This window comes from Stegostoma tigrinum, chromosome 9 (assembly GCF_030684315.1).
Source record: "Stegostoma tigrinum isolate sSteTig4 chromosome 9, sSteTig4.hap1, whole genome shotgun sequence".
In the NCBI taxonomy this organism is placed as follows: domain Eukaryota; kingdom Metazoa; phylum Chordata; class Chondrichthyes; order Orectolobiformes; family Stegostomatidae; genus Stegostoma; species Stegostoma tigrinum.
The window spans coordinates 34,338,113-34,355,748 of NC_081362.1; the positions used below are offsets into that span (position 1 = coordinate 34,338,113).

Here is a 17,636-nt window from a genome sequence, read left to right on the forward strand (position 1 = left end):
TCTTTACTCAGAGAGTAGTAAGGGTGTGGAATGGCCTGCCTGCAACAGTAGTAGACTCGCCAAGTTTAAGGGCATTTAAGTGGTCATTGGATAAACATATGGATAATAATGGAATAGTGTAGGTTAGCTGGGTTTCAGTTTGGTTTCACGGGTCAGCGCAACATCAAGAGCCAAAGGGCCTGTACGGCACTGTAGTGTTCTGTGTTCTAGATGACGTTACATCAGCCACTGCCTCCATTTCCAAGACCAACAGACACTTCTGTCACCGCTGCTGCTGCTGCCTACCTTGCTCCACCCATTCGCTGACACTGCTCCATCCATCACAGATGCGGTCGCAACTCCATCCACCGCTGACGCATCTCCGCCCACCGCTGATGCTGACGCAACCCCCCACCACCACCAACGCTGACATCACTCCGCCCACCGCCTCCACAGCCAGCAGCTACAGAGGAGACAGCAACACTGAGATTTGCTGAGTCTTCACCATCCCCCTGGACCTCTCCCTTACTGAGGATAACAGTCAGTCCTCAGTAAGGGGCTCACCTTTGTCTCCCTCCACCCACACATCAACGAATACCAGTCACGTTTGGACATTCAGCAGTTTTTCTGCCCCCTCTGCCTCCATGCTTACTTCTTTAACCGTGAGCCTTCCTTCCCTCTGCTGACCCCTTTTCCTGCCTCCAACACGAGCCCTCCTCCTGGACACCACCCCAAAGCCTCCTACCCTCCCACGACCTCTTCATATGCAACTGCTGCCGAGGCATCAATTGCCTCAACGTCTCACCACTCTCACCCACTCCAACCTCTGCCCTGCAGAACATGCAGCCCTCCGCTTCCATCCCAACCATTTCTGATGAAGGGTCTTGGCCCGAAACGTCAACTTTCCTGCTCTAAAGATGCTGCTTGGCCTGCTGTGTTCATCCAGCTCCACACCTTGTTATTTCGGATTCTCCAGCATCTGCAGTTCCTATTATCTCTGATAGCTACGACAAGTAGTTGGCCTGTGAATCTTGAAAAACAAGTATTAAGGTAAGATCTTTGAAAATAGTTCAAGGCTACTAGTTAATTTTTAGAACTGATATCACAAAAATTAAAATCACAACTGACCAGGTCAGATACAGTGCAACATGCGGACTTACCCAGGAAATCTATTGACTGAGGCAAAACAAAGAACAAAAACCTGGAGTCTATTTATAAGATGCTGTGGGAAAGTCTCCTTCTAAACACATTTAAATTAAACAAGAATGAAATCTAGTGCACATTGCAATACAAATAAAAGGACATTTGTCACAATTCCATTTGTTTTAATTCATAAATACTGCAATGAAAAACATTTCTTCAAGAACATTTTAAGGTGCTATTATTTGGAAAGTTGAACTGATAGGTCTATGATCTTCCAATTGTAAAATCAATTTCCTAAATAAGAAACTTGGTTGTATGCAGATCCAGGAAATAAACTAAAACACTTGCCAGTCAGTAGAGATGAAAGCAGACATGGAGATATGAAACAAATGTCAACTACCAACATCACACTGCTATTTTCTTCGGATTAGTAGTTTATTAATCAAAGCAGAACTGCTTAATGAAGTGCAAGATACAGTTTCTGCATTCCTTCTTTACCCAAATATGGTCTTCTCTCATCTCCGCATTGCTGGTTTCTAAGATTTCATCTCTGCAAAAGCCTGGTTTCTGTTATTAACCACATCACGAAGTATAACTACAAGACAAAGAACAAACATATTTATAATTACAGAAGCAACACTGCTCACTATAAATTTTCCTTGAAAGAATTGTAATTATTGTGATTGATTCAAGCTTGTCTGTTTGCTAAATGCTGGACAAAAGCTGCATCAGTTAGTAAATGTAATAAAAATCATAATGCTCTAAACTTTACAACAAGTTTCTGTGTTGATGTGCGTGTGACTTTTTCTGTTGATCAAAGCTAAAGATTAATGAGGGATCATGAGAAGGAAAGAAATCAAAAAGGTTATAAAAATACAAAATGTAAAAGGAAATTGAAGAAGTTATGGAACTCTGGGATAAGTAAGAAAATCTTGTGTAGGCTAAGGGCATTAATTAACTGGGCTATTGACTAAGTAACAAAGTGTGAAGCTGGATGAACACAGCAGGCCAAATAAAAATTGACTAAATAGTCCTTTACAAATCAAGAAGGTGAAGTTATTATCTCAGTAGAGGGGAGAAGTAGTATTGGATAGGCTAAAAATAGGTAAAAAGGAGTGTTAAAATGTTGGTACTATTCAAAGATAATAAAGTATTTGATCCAAATAAGATGCATGCTAAGTTTCTGAAGGTACCAGAATAAAAATCTGATTTGAATTTTTCAATCTTCCTTGGTGCAGGAGTGATGGTGGAGGCCTGGAGGATTACAACTGTTACATCCCAATTAAAACTTCTGAATGCTGGTGACTGAAATCCCATTGGGCTAATATCAACAGTTAGAAAAGTAAAAGAGACATCATTGTCAGGATCAATGTTTCTTCTCGTTTGGAGAAGTGCAAAATCATTAAGAAACAGTATGTATGCGTTAAAGACAAACAAACAATATTCAATGATCTCTTTAAAGGAAGGGTTTGTAAAGACATATACAACATTTATTGTATCATGACATTTGAAAAATCATTTGCTAGAGTACAACATAACACACGTACTTGGAAAATTTAAGAAAATGTTAAACTTGTACACATAATTAGTAAGCAGAGAAAAATCCTTTCCCTTTTCAAAAAAAGCATTCACAGGATGAGGGTGGCTGGACCGGCATTTATTGTGCGTTCCGAACTGCCTAGCGAGCACTGTAAGAGTCAATCATGTTGCTATAGGTCTGGAGTCACATGTAGACCAGACAAGTAAGAATGGCAAGATATAGACTCGATTATGCAATGATAGCCAAAAAGCAGTCTCACGGCAGAATGCATCAAGCCCAGAAGATTTTCATGACTGCTAATAAACGTGATTAAACTAATAACAGCTAAAAATCACAGGGATGTTAGTAGTTGGAAAGTTGAGTTTATCCTGGAGTACCAGATAAAAGCCAACCAGCTATAAAAGTTAGGGTAAAGTTGCATTAGTCCCAGAGGACTGGTAGTTGTTTAACTGGAAGGTCACTACGCATCAGACAAAGAGGTTGGGAAGAAGAATCTTTCATGGTAACTTTAGCTGGTGAGAGAATTCAACTGTTGGTGTCACTCCACATTACAAAGCAGTCATCCAGCTAAATGAGCTAATCCATGTCCCCAACCAGCGATGCAATATTGGTGGATGTGACTGAAAAATATCCTTATAAATTGGACTCTAGGCTAAAGTAAGATTAGTTACTGGGAAATTTGAAGAGTGATTTTGTACAAGATGATGAAAGAATAGATACAGTGGATAATCAGAGACTTTTTCCCAGGGCTTAAACAACTATTACGAGGGGCATAATTTTAAGGTGATTGGAGGAAGGTATAGGGGAGATGTCAGAGGCAGGTTCTTCAGAGAGTGTTGGGCGTGTGGAAAGAGCTGCCAGCAGTGGTAGTGGAGTCAGATACTTTAGAGACTTTTTAGCCACCCTTGGATAGACACATGGAGGTGCAATGTAGGGTATGCCGGGTAGTTTGATCTTAGTAGGATAATAGGTTGGTACAACATCATGGGCTGAAGGGCCTGTACTGTGCTTTACTCTTCTATATTCTATGTTCTATGATTGGGTGTCACAGAAATATCAGTGATTCTCTCAGAGCTGGAAATTGACATGAATACCATGTTTCTAACCTTCAGACGGAAGTATATCTGAAACCACCAGCAGGCATTGTGTGTAAAAGCAAGATGATGGAAATTAAAACAAATTTATCCATGATGAATGATGCTTCCAGGGACTGGTTTGTATTTATGAGATCCATTTTGCTGAAAATAGGTTTTGTTAAACACAAACAGATCTAATGTGACAAGAAATAGAGATGGTATTTGAAAAATACAAGACAGGATACATTATTAACAATTTTTACCTTCACTCTTAGTCATAGTCAGAGATGTACAGCACAGAAACAGACCCTTTGGACCAACTCATCCATGCTGGCCAGATATTCTAAATTAATCCAATCCCATGAGCCAGCATGTAGCCCATTTGCCTCTAAGCCCTTCCTATTCATATATCCATCCACATTACTTTTACATTTTATAATTTACCAGCTTCCGTCGCCTCCTCTGGCAGCTCATCTGCATGAAAAAGTTGCCCCTTTAGTCCCTTTTACATCTTCCCTCTCTCATCTTAAACCTACAGCCTCAAGTTTTAGACTCCCCTACCCTGGGGAAAAGACCTTGACTGTTCATCCCATCCATGCCTCTTATAATTTTATAAACTACTACAAGGTCATCCCTCAGCCTCCAAAGCTCCACAGAAAATAGCCCAGTCTATTCAGCCTCTCCTTATAGCTCAAACTCACTGACCCTGCCAAAATTCTTGAAGATCTTTTCTGAACACTTTGAAGTTTCACAATATCCTTCCTATGGAAGGAGACCAGAGTTGCATGTAGTATTCCAAAAATGGCCTAAACATTGTCTTGTACAGCTGTAACATGACATGCCAACTCCAATACTCAATACATTGGCCAATAAAGGAAAGCGTACTAAACACCTTCTTCACTACTCTGTCCACGACAATTCTGCTTTCAAGGAATTGTGAAACTAGCAAAGATGAAAAAGGAAGCAAACATGAGGTCTAGATGACTGAAAACAGACGAAGCTTTAGAAGAATATTGGGGAAGTAGGGCCAATCTGAAACGAGGAATTAAGAGGGCTAAAAACGGGTCATGAAAGATCTTTGGCAAGCAGGGCTGAGGAAAATCCCAAATCCATTTATTCGTACATAAGGAGCAAGAGGGTAACTGGAGAAAAGGTCGGCCCACTCAAGGACAAAGGAGGGAAGTTATGTGAGGAGTCAGAGAAAATGAGTGACATTCTTAATGGGTACTTTGTGTCGGTATTCACTGAGGAGAGGGACATGACGGATGTTGAGGTTAGGGAGAGATGTTTGATTACTCTAGGTCAAGTTGGCATAAGGAGGGGGGAATTGTTAGGTATTCTAAAACGCATTAGGGTGGACAAATCCCTAGGTCCGATGGGATCTATCCCAGGTTACTGAGGGATGGGAGAGAGGAAATAGCTGGGACCTTAACAGATATCTTTGCAGCATCCTTGAGCATGGGTGAGGTCCTGGAGGACTGAAGAATTGCTAATGTTGTCCCCTTGTTTAAAAAGGGTAGCAAGGATAATCCACGTAATTATAGACCGGTGAGCCTGACATCAGTGTTGGGGAAGCTGCTGGAGAAGATACTGAGGGATAGTACCTATTTACATCTGGAAGAAAATGGGCTTATTTGTGATAGGTAGCATGGTTTTTTGCAGGGAAGGTCATGTCTTACCAACTTGATAAAATTCTTTGAGGAAGTGACAAAGTTGATAGGAAAGGGCTCTGGATGTCATATACATGGACTTCAGTAAGGCATTTGATAAGGTTTCCCATGGTAGGCTAATGGAAAAAGTGAAGTCACATGGGGTCTCGGGTGTACTAGTAGATAGACAGAGAACTGGCTGGGCAACAGGACACAGAGTGTTGCAGTGGAAGGGAATTTCTCAAAATGGAGAACTGTGACCAGTGGTGTTCCACAGGGATCCATGTTGGTACCACTGTTGTTTGTGATATACATAAATGATCTGGAGGAATGTATAGATGATCTGATTAGCAAATTTGCAGATGACAGTAAGATTGGTGGAGGAGCGGATAGTGAAGGGGACTGTTGGAGAATACAGCAGAATATAGATTGATTAGAGAATTGGGGTGAGAAATGGCAGATGGATTTCAATCCAGGCAAGTGTGAGGTGATGCATTTTGGAAGATCCAATTCAAGAGTAAACTACATGGTAAATGGAAAAACCCTGGGAAAAACTGATGCACAAATTGAGAGATCTGGGTGTTCAGGTCCATTGTAACCTGAAGGTGGCAACTCAGGATGACAGAGTGGTCAAGAAGGCATACGGCATGTTTTCAATCATCTGACAGGGTATTGAGTACAAGAGTTGGCAGGTCATGTTACAGTTGTATCGGGCTTTGGTTCAACCATATTTGGAATCCTGTGCACAGTTCTGGTCATCACATAACCAAAAGGATGCGGATGCTTTGGAGAGAGTGCAGAGGAGGTTCACCAGGATTTTGCCTGGTTTGGAGGGTGCTAGCTATGAAGAGAGATTGAGTGGATTTCAGATTATTTACATTAGAAAAACGGAGGTTGAGGGGGGACATGATTGTGGTCTACAAAATCGACTGGTCACAGGCCTCCAGTCTGAAAAGCAACTCTCCACCACCACTTTCTGTCTCCAACCTTCAAGTGAATTTTGTATCCAAATGGCTCGTTCTTCCTGTATTCCATATGAACTAACCCTGCTAACCAATCTACCATGACAAACCTTGTTGATTGCCTTACTGAAGTCCATATAGGTAGCATCCATCAATCCGCCTTAATCAATCGTCTTTGTCACTTCTTCAAAAAAAATCAGTCAAGTTAGTGAGACATGATTTCCCATGCACAAAGCCATGTTGACTATCCCTAAACAGTCACTGTGTTTCCAAATATGTCCAAAGGTGACACTGACTGCTAGTCTTAATAATATTCTTCCTAATAACTGAACACAACACTCCAGAAGAGGTCTCACTAGTACCCTATACAACATCAACATGATTTCCAACTCCTACACTCAAAAGACTGAGCAATGAAGGCAAGTGTGCCAAACACTTGTCTCACCACTCTGTCTATATGAGATGCAAGCTTCAACGAACTATGTACCTGCACACCTAGGTCCCTCTGTTCTACCACACTACCTAAAACTCTACCATTAACTGCATAAGCTCTACCCTTGTTTGTTATACCAAAATGCAATACCTTCCCTTTATCCAAACTGAACTCTATCAGTCATTGTTCAGCCCACTAACCCATTTGATCAAGATCCCTTTGCAATCTTAGAAAACCTTCTTCACTGTCTACAATGCTACCAATTTTGGTGTCATCCGCAAACTTACCAACCATGTCATTCTCATCCAAATCACTTATATAAATGACAAACAAAATAGGACCTAGAACCGATCCCTGTGAAACACTGCTGGTCACAGGTCTCCATTCCAAAAATCAACCCTCTACCGTTACTGAGATAGTAGGAACTGCCGATGCTGGAGAATCTAAGATAACACAGTGTGAAGCTGGATGAACACAGCGGGCCCAGCAGCATCAGAGGCACAGGAAAGCTTTCCTGCTCCTCTGATCCTCCACCATTACTGTTTGACTCCTGCCATTAAGCCAATTATGTATCCAATCGGCAAGCTCACCCTGAATCCCATGCGACCTAACTTTACTAATTAGTGTACAGTGTGGAACCTTGTCAAAGGCTTTACTAAAAACCAAATAAACAACGTCTACTGCTCTGCTACCGTCAATCTTTTTGGTAACTTCCTCAAAAAACTCAATCAAGTTTGTAAGATACAATTTTCCTTGCACAAAACCACAATGACTACCTCTAATCAATTTCTGACTCTCTAAATGCCCATAAATCCTACTTTTTATAATCACCTAAAACTATTTACCCACAAACGAAGTTAGATTCTCAGTTTTATAGTTCCCCAATTTCTTCTTAAATCCTTTCTTAAACAAAAGTACAACATTAGCCACCCTCCAGTCATCAGGCACCTCACCCATAGTTATAGATGATGCAAATATTTCTGCAAGGGGTCTTGCAATTTCCTCCCTTACTTCCCACAACATTCTGGGATTTGTTAAATCAGGTCCCAGAGATTTGTTCACCCTTATATTCTCTAAGGCCTCCCGAATTTCCTCTTCTGTAATGTGAACTATTTTTTAAAATATCAAACTTTATTTCCCTGCATTCTCTAGGCCCAACTTCTTTCTTCTCAGTAAAAACTGATGCAAAATATTCATTTATTATCTCCGCATGCCCCTATCTATATCAATAGAGCTGAGATGGAGATGATCGAAAACGTCAAGTTCCTCAAATTTACAATAACCAACAATTGAAGACACAACAACATCTATTCTTCCTCAGGAGCTAAGGAAATTTGGAAGATCCATGAGGACTCTGACCAACTTTTATAGTTGCACAATAGAAAGTATTCTATCTGGATGCATCACGGCTTGGTGGGGCAAATGCTCTGCCCGGGACTGTAAGAAACTACAGAAAGGTGTGAACACAGCCCAGACCATCATGCAAGCCAACCTCCCATTCATGGACTCAATCTACCACTCCTCAATGGCACGGAAAGGCAGTCAACATTATCAAAAACACTTCCCACCCTGGTTATAATCTCTGCCAATCTCTTCCTGCAGGAAGGAGACACAAATGCTTAAACACACGTACTAACAGGTTCAAGAACAGTTTCTTCCTAACTGTTTTGAGACTGCTGAAAAGACCTCTCAAATTTCAAATATAATGTTGATCTTGCTTTTTGTACACCTTCTGTGCAGCCTTAACTTTGTATGCCTTGTTCTGTTCTGTGTGTCCTTGTATGTTATGATCTTCCTGTACTGCATGCAAAACAAAACTTTTCACTGTACTTACATACATATGACCATAATCAAATTAAATCATAAATTGACTACCGCTGATTGAGAGACTACGTTCCCTGGTTCTAGACTCAACAGCCAAGGGGAAAAATCTACCTGTCAGATCCTGTTAAGAATTTAGTAGGTTTCAAAGAGATCCCATTCTTTGAATCTCTAGAGAAGACAGGCTCAGTTTTCTTAGAGACAGTACGAACTGCTGATGCTGGAGTCTGAGATAACACAGTGTGGAGTTGAAGGAACACAGCAGGCTTGGCAGCATCAGAGGAGCAGGAAAGCTGACGTTTCAGGTCAGGAGAGGAAGTTCGTCTCTGTGGTGTAATCGGTTAGCGTGTTCGGCTGTTAACCGAAAGGCTGGGGGTTGGAGCACTCCCAGGGACGCTCTTTATGTGACCTCAGTTTTCTTAGTCTCTTTCCATGAGACAAACTGGTCAACCCAGCAGATCAGTCTGATGAACTTACATTGCATTCTCTCTACTGCATGTCCTTTGAAAGGGAGACAAAACTTCACAAAACATTCTTAGTACAGTGTCACCAAGGCTTTATAATTGTTCTACAAAACATCTTTATTCTGCAAGTGCCCGTGCAATGAAGGCAACCACACCATGCATGCTGTATCCCTTTGGACAATAAGAGTGAAAATCTGCAAGTAACATTAGCACTAAGTAAATCCCAATGAACAGTCATCCCCATCTTGAGAATCAAACTACACCCCATGACATTCCATACATTACTCTTAAATTCCACACCAATAACATGTGAGGATCACTGACTGTAAACCTAACTGGACTAGACACACAAATACAGTGGTTGCAAGAGTTGGTAAGAGGATGTGTATTCTGTGGCAAGTGGCTCACTTCTTAATTTTCTGAAATCATCCTACAACCTTTGAGGCACGAGTAGTATGATTGAATATTCTATTTGCTTAGAAGAATGAAGCCACAGTAACACTTCAAAAACTTAATGTTACCTAAGGTAAAGTAGCCTGCTTCATCAGCATTGTATCTATCACCTTAAATAAACATCCATTCACTCCAACACTAGCGCAACGGTTGCAGCGTAAGAAAACTAAACGCTGTGCTGCAAAAATTCACCTTGGTTCGTCAACAACACCTCCCAAACCTGTGGTCTTCTCTAAAACCTAAGAGGTCAATTGCAATAGCTGCATAAAAACATTACCACCTCCAAGTTGTTCATGATCCTTACTTGGACATATAGCAGTTACCAAATTGCTGCTGATCAAAATCAAGGAACTGTCAATTTAATAGCACAGCAGATGTACCTTGACCACACAGACTATCAACAATTCGAGAAAGTGACACATTACTCATCTTCTGAAGTGACGGATGGACAACAAGTGTCCTTGCCTTCTCAATTCTACTTCCTGAGAATGAATGAATAAAAAGAAATACAAGTATAATATATATATCATGTTGATTCTACAGATACGTATGACATCATATTTGTGTAATTTGTCATTTTTATATTCAGAATGCAGGTTGGCCTCCTTGATGTTAGGACTTTCTCACACTTCAGTCATACCTTTACAGATTGGCCATTAGATTATACATTTCAGGCAAAGGCACTGGGTGCATTTTGTCCGTTGAAAATCTGTGCTAGTGGCAAAAAGAAATTTGCTCATGCTTAACAAAGCACATGCTGCCACAATGAACTGCAATATGTCGTACTTGGGATGTACTGGATAAGTCCAAGAAATAAGTAATAATTAAAGTGAGGTTAAGACTTGAGAAAAAATACTGTAAAAATGTATTGCTTGTCCCACCAGTAACCTGGTTGTCATTGCCTAGTGTAGTAGCTGGCCATACAAGGTGTTCACACCATATGGCAGTATGGCCACCTTTTTCGCATGAAAGGGGGCCTCATTTCAATTTTCTCTTTGTCAACAAACCAATGAATAAATTTCAGAAAGATGAGGGTTGCCACATCAGTAAACATGGAACTTTACAAAAAAAAGTAATAAATAATTTAAATGAGTCATTAATAGAAATGATCATTAAAAAGTGCCAGGTAGCAACATTTAATAATAAAGCCAAATTTTGTATTTTTAGTTATAAAGCAGAGCTAGACAGAGAAACATAATCAGATCAACTCATGAACACAATGGAATGGGGTGGTGACTGGGGCCAAGCTAGGTTAGGTTTTACTCACCTTGACTTGGATTAGGCCTAGCAAAGCACACTCCAAGCAACAGAATTCACATAAAATTGGGTGCCGGAAGGCCCTTTCAGTTCAATATTTCCTCCTCAGTCGGCTTTCCCTTGTCTTCCTTTCCCACATTCATATCTGTACCCTCTTCCTCTTTCACCCTTTCTCCCCTTTTTTATATCCTCCCTCCTGTCTTTCTTACTCCTCTCATTCTGTCTGCCCCTATCTGTCCCCTTAATTTTAACACAATAATCCATGCAGCACTTTTCCAGAAGCAGTATTACCCAACCAGTAAATGTTTCACATTGAAACTACAGTGGCCAAGTTTCCCCCACTACCACCCCATCAAACAGGCTCAAATGGAATTTATTTATTTCATGAAAATAGAATGGAAAAAAAATAGTGGGAGCAACCTGGAAGCCATACTCTCAGTTTCCCTCTGCTATCTGACTCTTCATTCTCCCCACTGTGCAAGCCTCATCTCCTACTCTCCTAGGAGTGTTCCTAAAAGTCTCCAATTCCTAGATCAAGTTCACAGACACATTGCCACAAGCCTTGATCTGCTTGCTGCTCCTCCAATCACTGTTTTTTCCAGTTTAGCATTTGCTGCTGATGAGCTCATCAGTAAGCATGCAGCAGTACACAGGGAGTAAAAGTTTCAGTTAGAGAAACAGCTCCTTGCAAAAATCTTCCACTGATACCTAACTCTATTTGAAACACTGGCTTCAAGTAAAACATAAAAAAATTAAAACAGAATAAAAGATAAAAACATAAAATAAACTAGCTTTCACTTAGATGGTAGGAACTGCCGATGCTGGAGAATCTGAGACAGTAAAGAACTTTCCACACATATCTCCCTTAAACTTTTCTCCTCTCACCTTGAAATCATCAATTGGCAAAAAGCTTCTTGCTATCCACCCTGTCTATGCTTCTCATGATTTTGTAGACCTCAGTCAGGTCCCCCCTCAACTCTGAAATGATTAGTTACAAACAGTAAACATGTTATTAAATTTGCTTTGAGATCCTATTGGAGAAATTATATTAAATGGGAGACTGGCTCTATACAATGAAGCTCAATTCATTCTGCATGGCAAAATGCAGACCAACATCAGTCCCTTGAATATATTTAGTGAGAAAAGAAAACAAACCAAAACATTTGTCTTAATGGCTGAGACAGTTATGGAGAACATAGAAATAGCAGTAGAGTTAAACAGATATTTTACATCAGTCTTCAAGATAGAAGAAACTACAAACATCCCTTTAACACAAAGAAAAACGGGGTGGAATTATGTACAAACACCATACCCACAGCAGTAGTATTAGACAAACTAATGGGGTAAAAGGCAGGTAAATCCCCAAGCCCTTACAGCTCACATCCCAGGATGCTAAAGTATTCAAAATAAAGTGAATGAATTAATCATGCAACTAAATGTAAACAGGTATGATATTTTGGGATACAGTTTGGAGACCAGGGATGGGAACTGAACATCTAGAGGTATTCGGTATTTAGTAAGGACAGACAAAAAGGAAAAAACAGTGGAGTTGCATTACTGGTTAAAGAGGATATAAACACAATAGTGAGGAAAGATATTAGTTCAGACAATGTAGCACCTGGGTGGGTAGAATTGAGAAATACCAAGGGGCAAAGAACATTAGTGGGGGTGGTACACAGGCCATTAGTGATGATGTTGGGAATGGCATTAAACAGGAAAAGAGAGGTGCAGGCAGTGAAGGAACATCCGTAATTTTGGGTGACTTTAATTTGAATATAGATTGAATAAATCAAATTAGTCACAATCCCGTAGAGGAGGAATTCCTGCAGTGCATGTGGTATGGTTTGCTGGACCAAACCGCTGAGCAGCCAACTAGAGATTCCTTGAGAACGAGCGATCATATTACGATACAATTCTTCATCAAGTTTACTTCGCTTCTGTCTTTAAAGGAGAACACGAATAACAAAGCAGAAATGATGGGGAATACCGGGTTCAGTTACAGACAGGAACTGAAGTGGATCTGTATCAGTATAGAAATGGTGTTGCACGAATTGATAGGATTTAAGGCAGATAAATCCCAGGTCTGATAATCTGTATCTCAGAATACTTAAGGAAATGGCCAGAGAAATAGTAGATGCATTGTGGCGATCTTCAAAAATTTTTCGGATTCTAGACCAGCTCCTACAAATTGGAGGGTGGCTAATGTAACCCCATTATTTAAAAAAGGGAGGCAAAGAGAAAACAAGGAATTACAGAACAGTGAGTCTGATGTAGATAAAGGGGAAGTTGCTAGAATCCATTATCAAGGATTTACAGCTAAGCATCTTGAAAACAGTGGGAGAATCAGACATAGTCAGCATGGATTTATAAAAGGGAAATCACGCTGGACAAATTTACTGGAAATCTTTGAGGAATAACTAGTAGAGTTGATTGGGGGATGTGTTTATTTGGACTTTCAGAAGGTTTTCAACTAAGTTTCACCTAAGAGATTAATGTGTAAAATTAAAGGGCATGGGATTGGGGGTAGTTTATTGAAATGGATCGAAAATTGATGAGCAGAAACAAAACAAAGAATTTTTCTGAATGGCAGGCAGTGACTCATGGTATACCACAGGTTTTGGTATCAGGATGCCAGCTATTAACAATATATGTTAATGATTTAGATCAGGGATCTAAGTGTAATATTTCAAAGTTAGCAAAAGACACAAAGCTGGGAGTGAACTGTTTGGAGGATGCAGAGATATTGCAGTTTGATTTGGACAGATTGAGTGAGCGAGCAAACGCACGGCAAAATGTAGTATAATCTGGATAAATGACAGGTTCTCCACTTTGGTAGCAGAAAGAGGAAAGCAGATTATTATCTGAATGGTAAATTGAGAGAGGGAAAGAATCAATGAGTCCTGGGTGTCCGTGTGCACCAGTTGCTGAAAGTATGGGTGCAGGTGCAGCCGGCAGTATAGGAGCAAACTAGAGTGAGAGGATTCAAGTACAAGAACAAGGAGGTCTTCCTACAATTATACAGGGCATTGATGAGGTGACAGATGGAAATACTATGCACAGTCTTGGTCTTCTCCTCTGAGGAAGAATGCCCTTGCTATAAAGTGCAGCCAAGGTTTACTAAAATAATTCCTGGAATGACAGGACTGACGCATGAGGAGAGATTGAGACGGTTAGGATTGTATTCATTGGAGATTAGAAGATTAATAGGAGTTAGTGAACCTTATAGAATCCTACAAAATTCTAACAGGACTAGACAGATTTGATACAGGTGGATTCTCCCGATGGTGGGGGAATTCAGAACCGGGGTCAGAGTTTAAAGATAAAGGAGTAAACCCTTTATCAGATGAGAAATTTCGATATCTACAGAGTGGTGAGCCTGAGAAATTCACTACTCCAGAAAGTGGTTGAGGCCAAAACATTGGCTTTTTTTCAAGGAGGAGGTAGATCTCACTCTTGAGGCTAAAGGGTTATGGGGTGAAGACAGGATTAGGGCAGTGGGCTCAATGATCATCTATGATCAGTGTGAATGGTAGAGCAGCTTGAGGAGTCAAATGGCCTAATCATGCTCCCATCTTCTTTATTTCTATGAAAGTAGCTGCAGCAAAATGGATGTATTGCTTGCAAATTTTCAAAAATCTTTGGAATCTGGAGAATTATGAAAGATCGGAAAACTGCCAATGTCTCACCCCTATTCAAAAAGGCGGACAAAAATTGGCTACCTATAGGCCAATTTATGTCTATTGTTGGAGTCAATTATTAAGGAAGTAACAGCAACACATTTGGAAAGTCATTGTCTAATCAAGCATAGTGAACACGGCTTCTTGAAAGGGAAATCATGTCTTAATAATTTATTACAGCTTTGCGAATAAGTCTCAATTAGAGCGGAGAGAGGAGAACCAGTAAATGTATTGTATTTGGACTTCAGAGTTCACAAATTGTTAAGTAGTGGATAACAGCTCACAGTATAGGAGGTAGCATATTGGCATAGATAGAGAATTGGCTGATAGACAGAAAACAGTGAGTGGGGATAAGGGGTTCTTTTTCAGGTTGGCAGCCCATGACTTGTGGGGTCCATAGAGATCAGTGCTGGGATCACAACTATTTACAATATATATTATTGATTTGGAGGAAGGAAACAAATGTAATGTAGCCAAATTTGCAGATAACATAAAAATATTTGGAAAGGAAAAGGATGTTTCCCCATATCTATGGGAGTGTCCATGACTACAGGGCATTACCTGAGATTAAAGGGACACCAATTTAACACGGAGATGAGGAAGAATTTCTTCTCTCAAAGGATTGTGTATCTTTAGGACTTCTTGGCCCAGAGGCTCTGGGGACAGAATCCTCTGTACGTTTAAGGCTGAGAAAGAATAATTCTTGATCACTAAGAGAATCACGGTTACAGGGAAAAGGTAGAAAAGTGGACGTCAGTAACGTCGGATTAACCATGATCCTACTGAATGATGCAGCAGGTTTGAGGCCATGAATAGTCTTCACCTGTTCCTACTTCTTATGGTGTTACTAACCAACATTTGAATGGAAAGGTCATTAAGCTTGAAATGTTTGGTTTGTTTCTCTTTCTACAGATCATTTGAAATCTGCTGAGTATCTCCTGAATTTTCTGTTCTCTGTTCAGATTTCCAGCATCCAAGGTGTTTTAGTTTTGCATTTGTTTTAGTCTGTTACATGTGAATTAATTGAGTTTATGCATAAAAAGGAATTGGGCCCTACTTTGGACAGCTACTTACTGTCCAACATCGTCCTTCCCAAAATTCTCTTCTCCATTGACTTCTTCACCTTTTCCATCAGCCAAGGCAAGAATACCTTCTCCACATCTAATGGGAAAAATCATAAGCCATGAAAAGACATGAAACAATATCACATTTTACTTCTTATCCCACGCAACAGTACATAACAAAGCAGAGCAAGCTTACGATCAAGAATGTTCAATAACTGAAAACATTGAGAAGTCTCTATGAGTCATGGTGGTTAATGTATCATTCTCTATTGGTTGATTAAAATAAAAGTATGGCCTAGCTACAAAGATATGTGCGTTCCATTTCTATATGTATGTTTAATTACAAACCCAGGTCTGTATTGGCGAGAATAGTAAGGAATGCCCTTCACAGCATTTTTGATATTGGGATTTCCCAGCTCTTTACACGTTGTCTCTGCTGAGACTCAGTACTTTTCCAATATGGAATGAAGAATCTCATTAATCAATGAAACAGTCAGGGGATGCTCATGGTGCCCTGATAGTGTCCCTACTTCTATGCTAGGAGGCCTGGGTTCAAGTCAATTTTATTTTACACAGAGAGTCGCCCATGAGTGGAATGAATTTCTAGAGAAAGTAGTAGATGTGGGTACAGTTACCAAGATCAAAAGACTTTTGGATAAGTATGTGAATAAGAAATGTTTGGAGGGGTATGGGCCAAACACAGGCTGGTGGAACTATTTTAATTTAGGGTTATGGTTGGCATGGACTGGTTGGACCAAAAGGTTTGTTTCATTGCTGTATGACTTTTTATTCATTTATTCATTTGTGAGATGTTGCTGTCATTAGCTGACCAAGATTTATTGCCCATGCCTCATTGCCCATGAGAAGGCGTTGGTGAGTTGCCTTCTTGAACCGTAGCAGTCTACTTGCTGTGGGTTGACTCACAATGTCAGTAGAGAGGGAATTCCAGGATGTTGACACAGCAACAGTAAAGAAATGCCGATATATTTCTAAATCAGGAATGATGAGTGGCTTGGAAGGGAACTTGAAGGTGGTGGTGTTCCCATTTATCTGCTGCCCTTATCCTTCTAGATGGAAGTGGTCATGGGTGGTCATGTCTGAGGATTTGGTGAATTTCTGCAGTGCATCTTGTAGACGGTCCACACTGCTGCTATTGAGCGTTGATGTTGCTGGGAGCTTTTGTTAGTGGATGAAGTGCCAATCAAGTGGCAGCTTTGTCCTGAATGATGTCAAGCTCTTGAGTGTTGTTGGGCTGCACTCATCCAGGTAAGTGGGGAGTACTCCCTCACAATCCTGGCATGTGCCTTGTCGATGGTGGACAGTCATTTAGGGAGTCAGGGGGTGAGTAACTTGCCACAGGATGCCTAGCCTTTGACATGCTCTTGAGCCCACTGTGTTTATTTGCTGAGCCCAGTTGATAAACCCCAGGACTTTGATAGTGGGGGATTCAGTAATGGTAATGCCATTGAATGTCAATGGGCAGTAGTTAGATTGTCTCTTATTCGTGATGGTCATTTGTGTGGGATGAATGTTACTTGCCACTTGTCAGCCCAAGCCTGGATATTGTCCAAATCTTGTTGCATTTGAACGTGGGCTGCTTTACTATCTGAGGAGTTGTGAATGGTGCTGAACATTGTGCAATCATCGATGATCATCCCCACTTCTGACCTCACAACGGAAGGAAAGTCATCAATGAAGCAGCTGAAGATGTTTGGGCTTAGGACACTACCTTGAGGTTATTTTTATGCAAATACAGTTTGATAACATTGTTGATGGCACCTTCTATCTCTTTACTAATGTTGGTGTCGACTGATGAGCCAGTGTTGTCTTTCTTTTTGTGTACAGGACATAACTGGGACATTTTCAACATTGTCGGTTAGATACCAGTGTTATAACTGTACTGGAACAGCTTGGCTAGGGGAACGGCAAGTTCTGGAGCACAAGTCTTCAGTACTATTGCCAGAATGTTGTTGGGGCCCGTTTTCTTTGTGGTATCCTGTGTCTACAACTGTTTCTTGATATCATGTAGAGTAAATCAAATTGTCTGAAGACTGGTATCAGGAATGCTGGGGGTCACTGGAGGAGGCCGAGATGGAACATCCACTTCTAGCTGAAGAT

At 40.6% G+C, this 17,636-nt stretch overlaps 1 protein-coding gene across 1 annotated transcript in view; it reads right to left on the reverse strand.

Annotated features, from left to right (window-relative positions):
- Positions 1-1,343: 1,343 nt before the first annotated feature.
- The window catches only part of rsph3 (radial spoke head 3), a 100,976-nt gene continuing 84,683 nt past the window's right edge, over positions 1,344-17,636 (reverse strand). Inside the window, exons 7-8 of the mRNA XM_059648475.1 lie at positions 15,529-15,615; positions 1,344-1,717 (exon numbers count right to left, since the gene is read on the reverse strand). Of these exons, the coding sequence (XP_059504458.1) occupies positions 1,659-1,717; positions 15,529-15,615 (146 nt within the window). The 3' untranslated portion in view covers positions 1,344-1,658. The remainder of the gene's footprint in view (positions 1,718-15,528; positions 15,616-17,636) is intronic.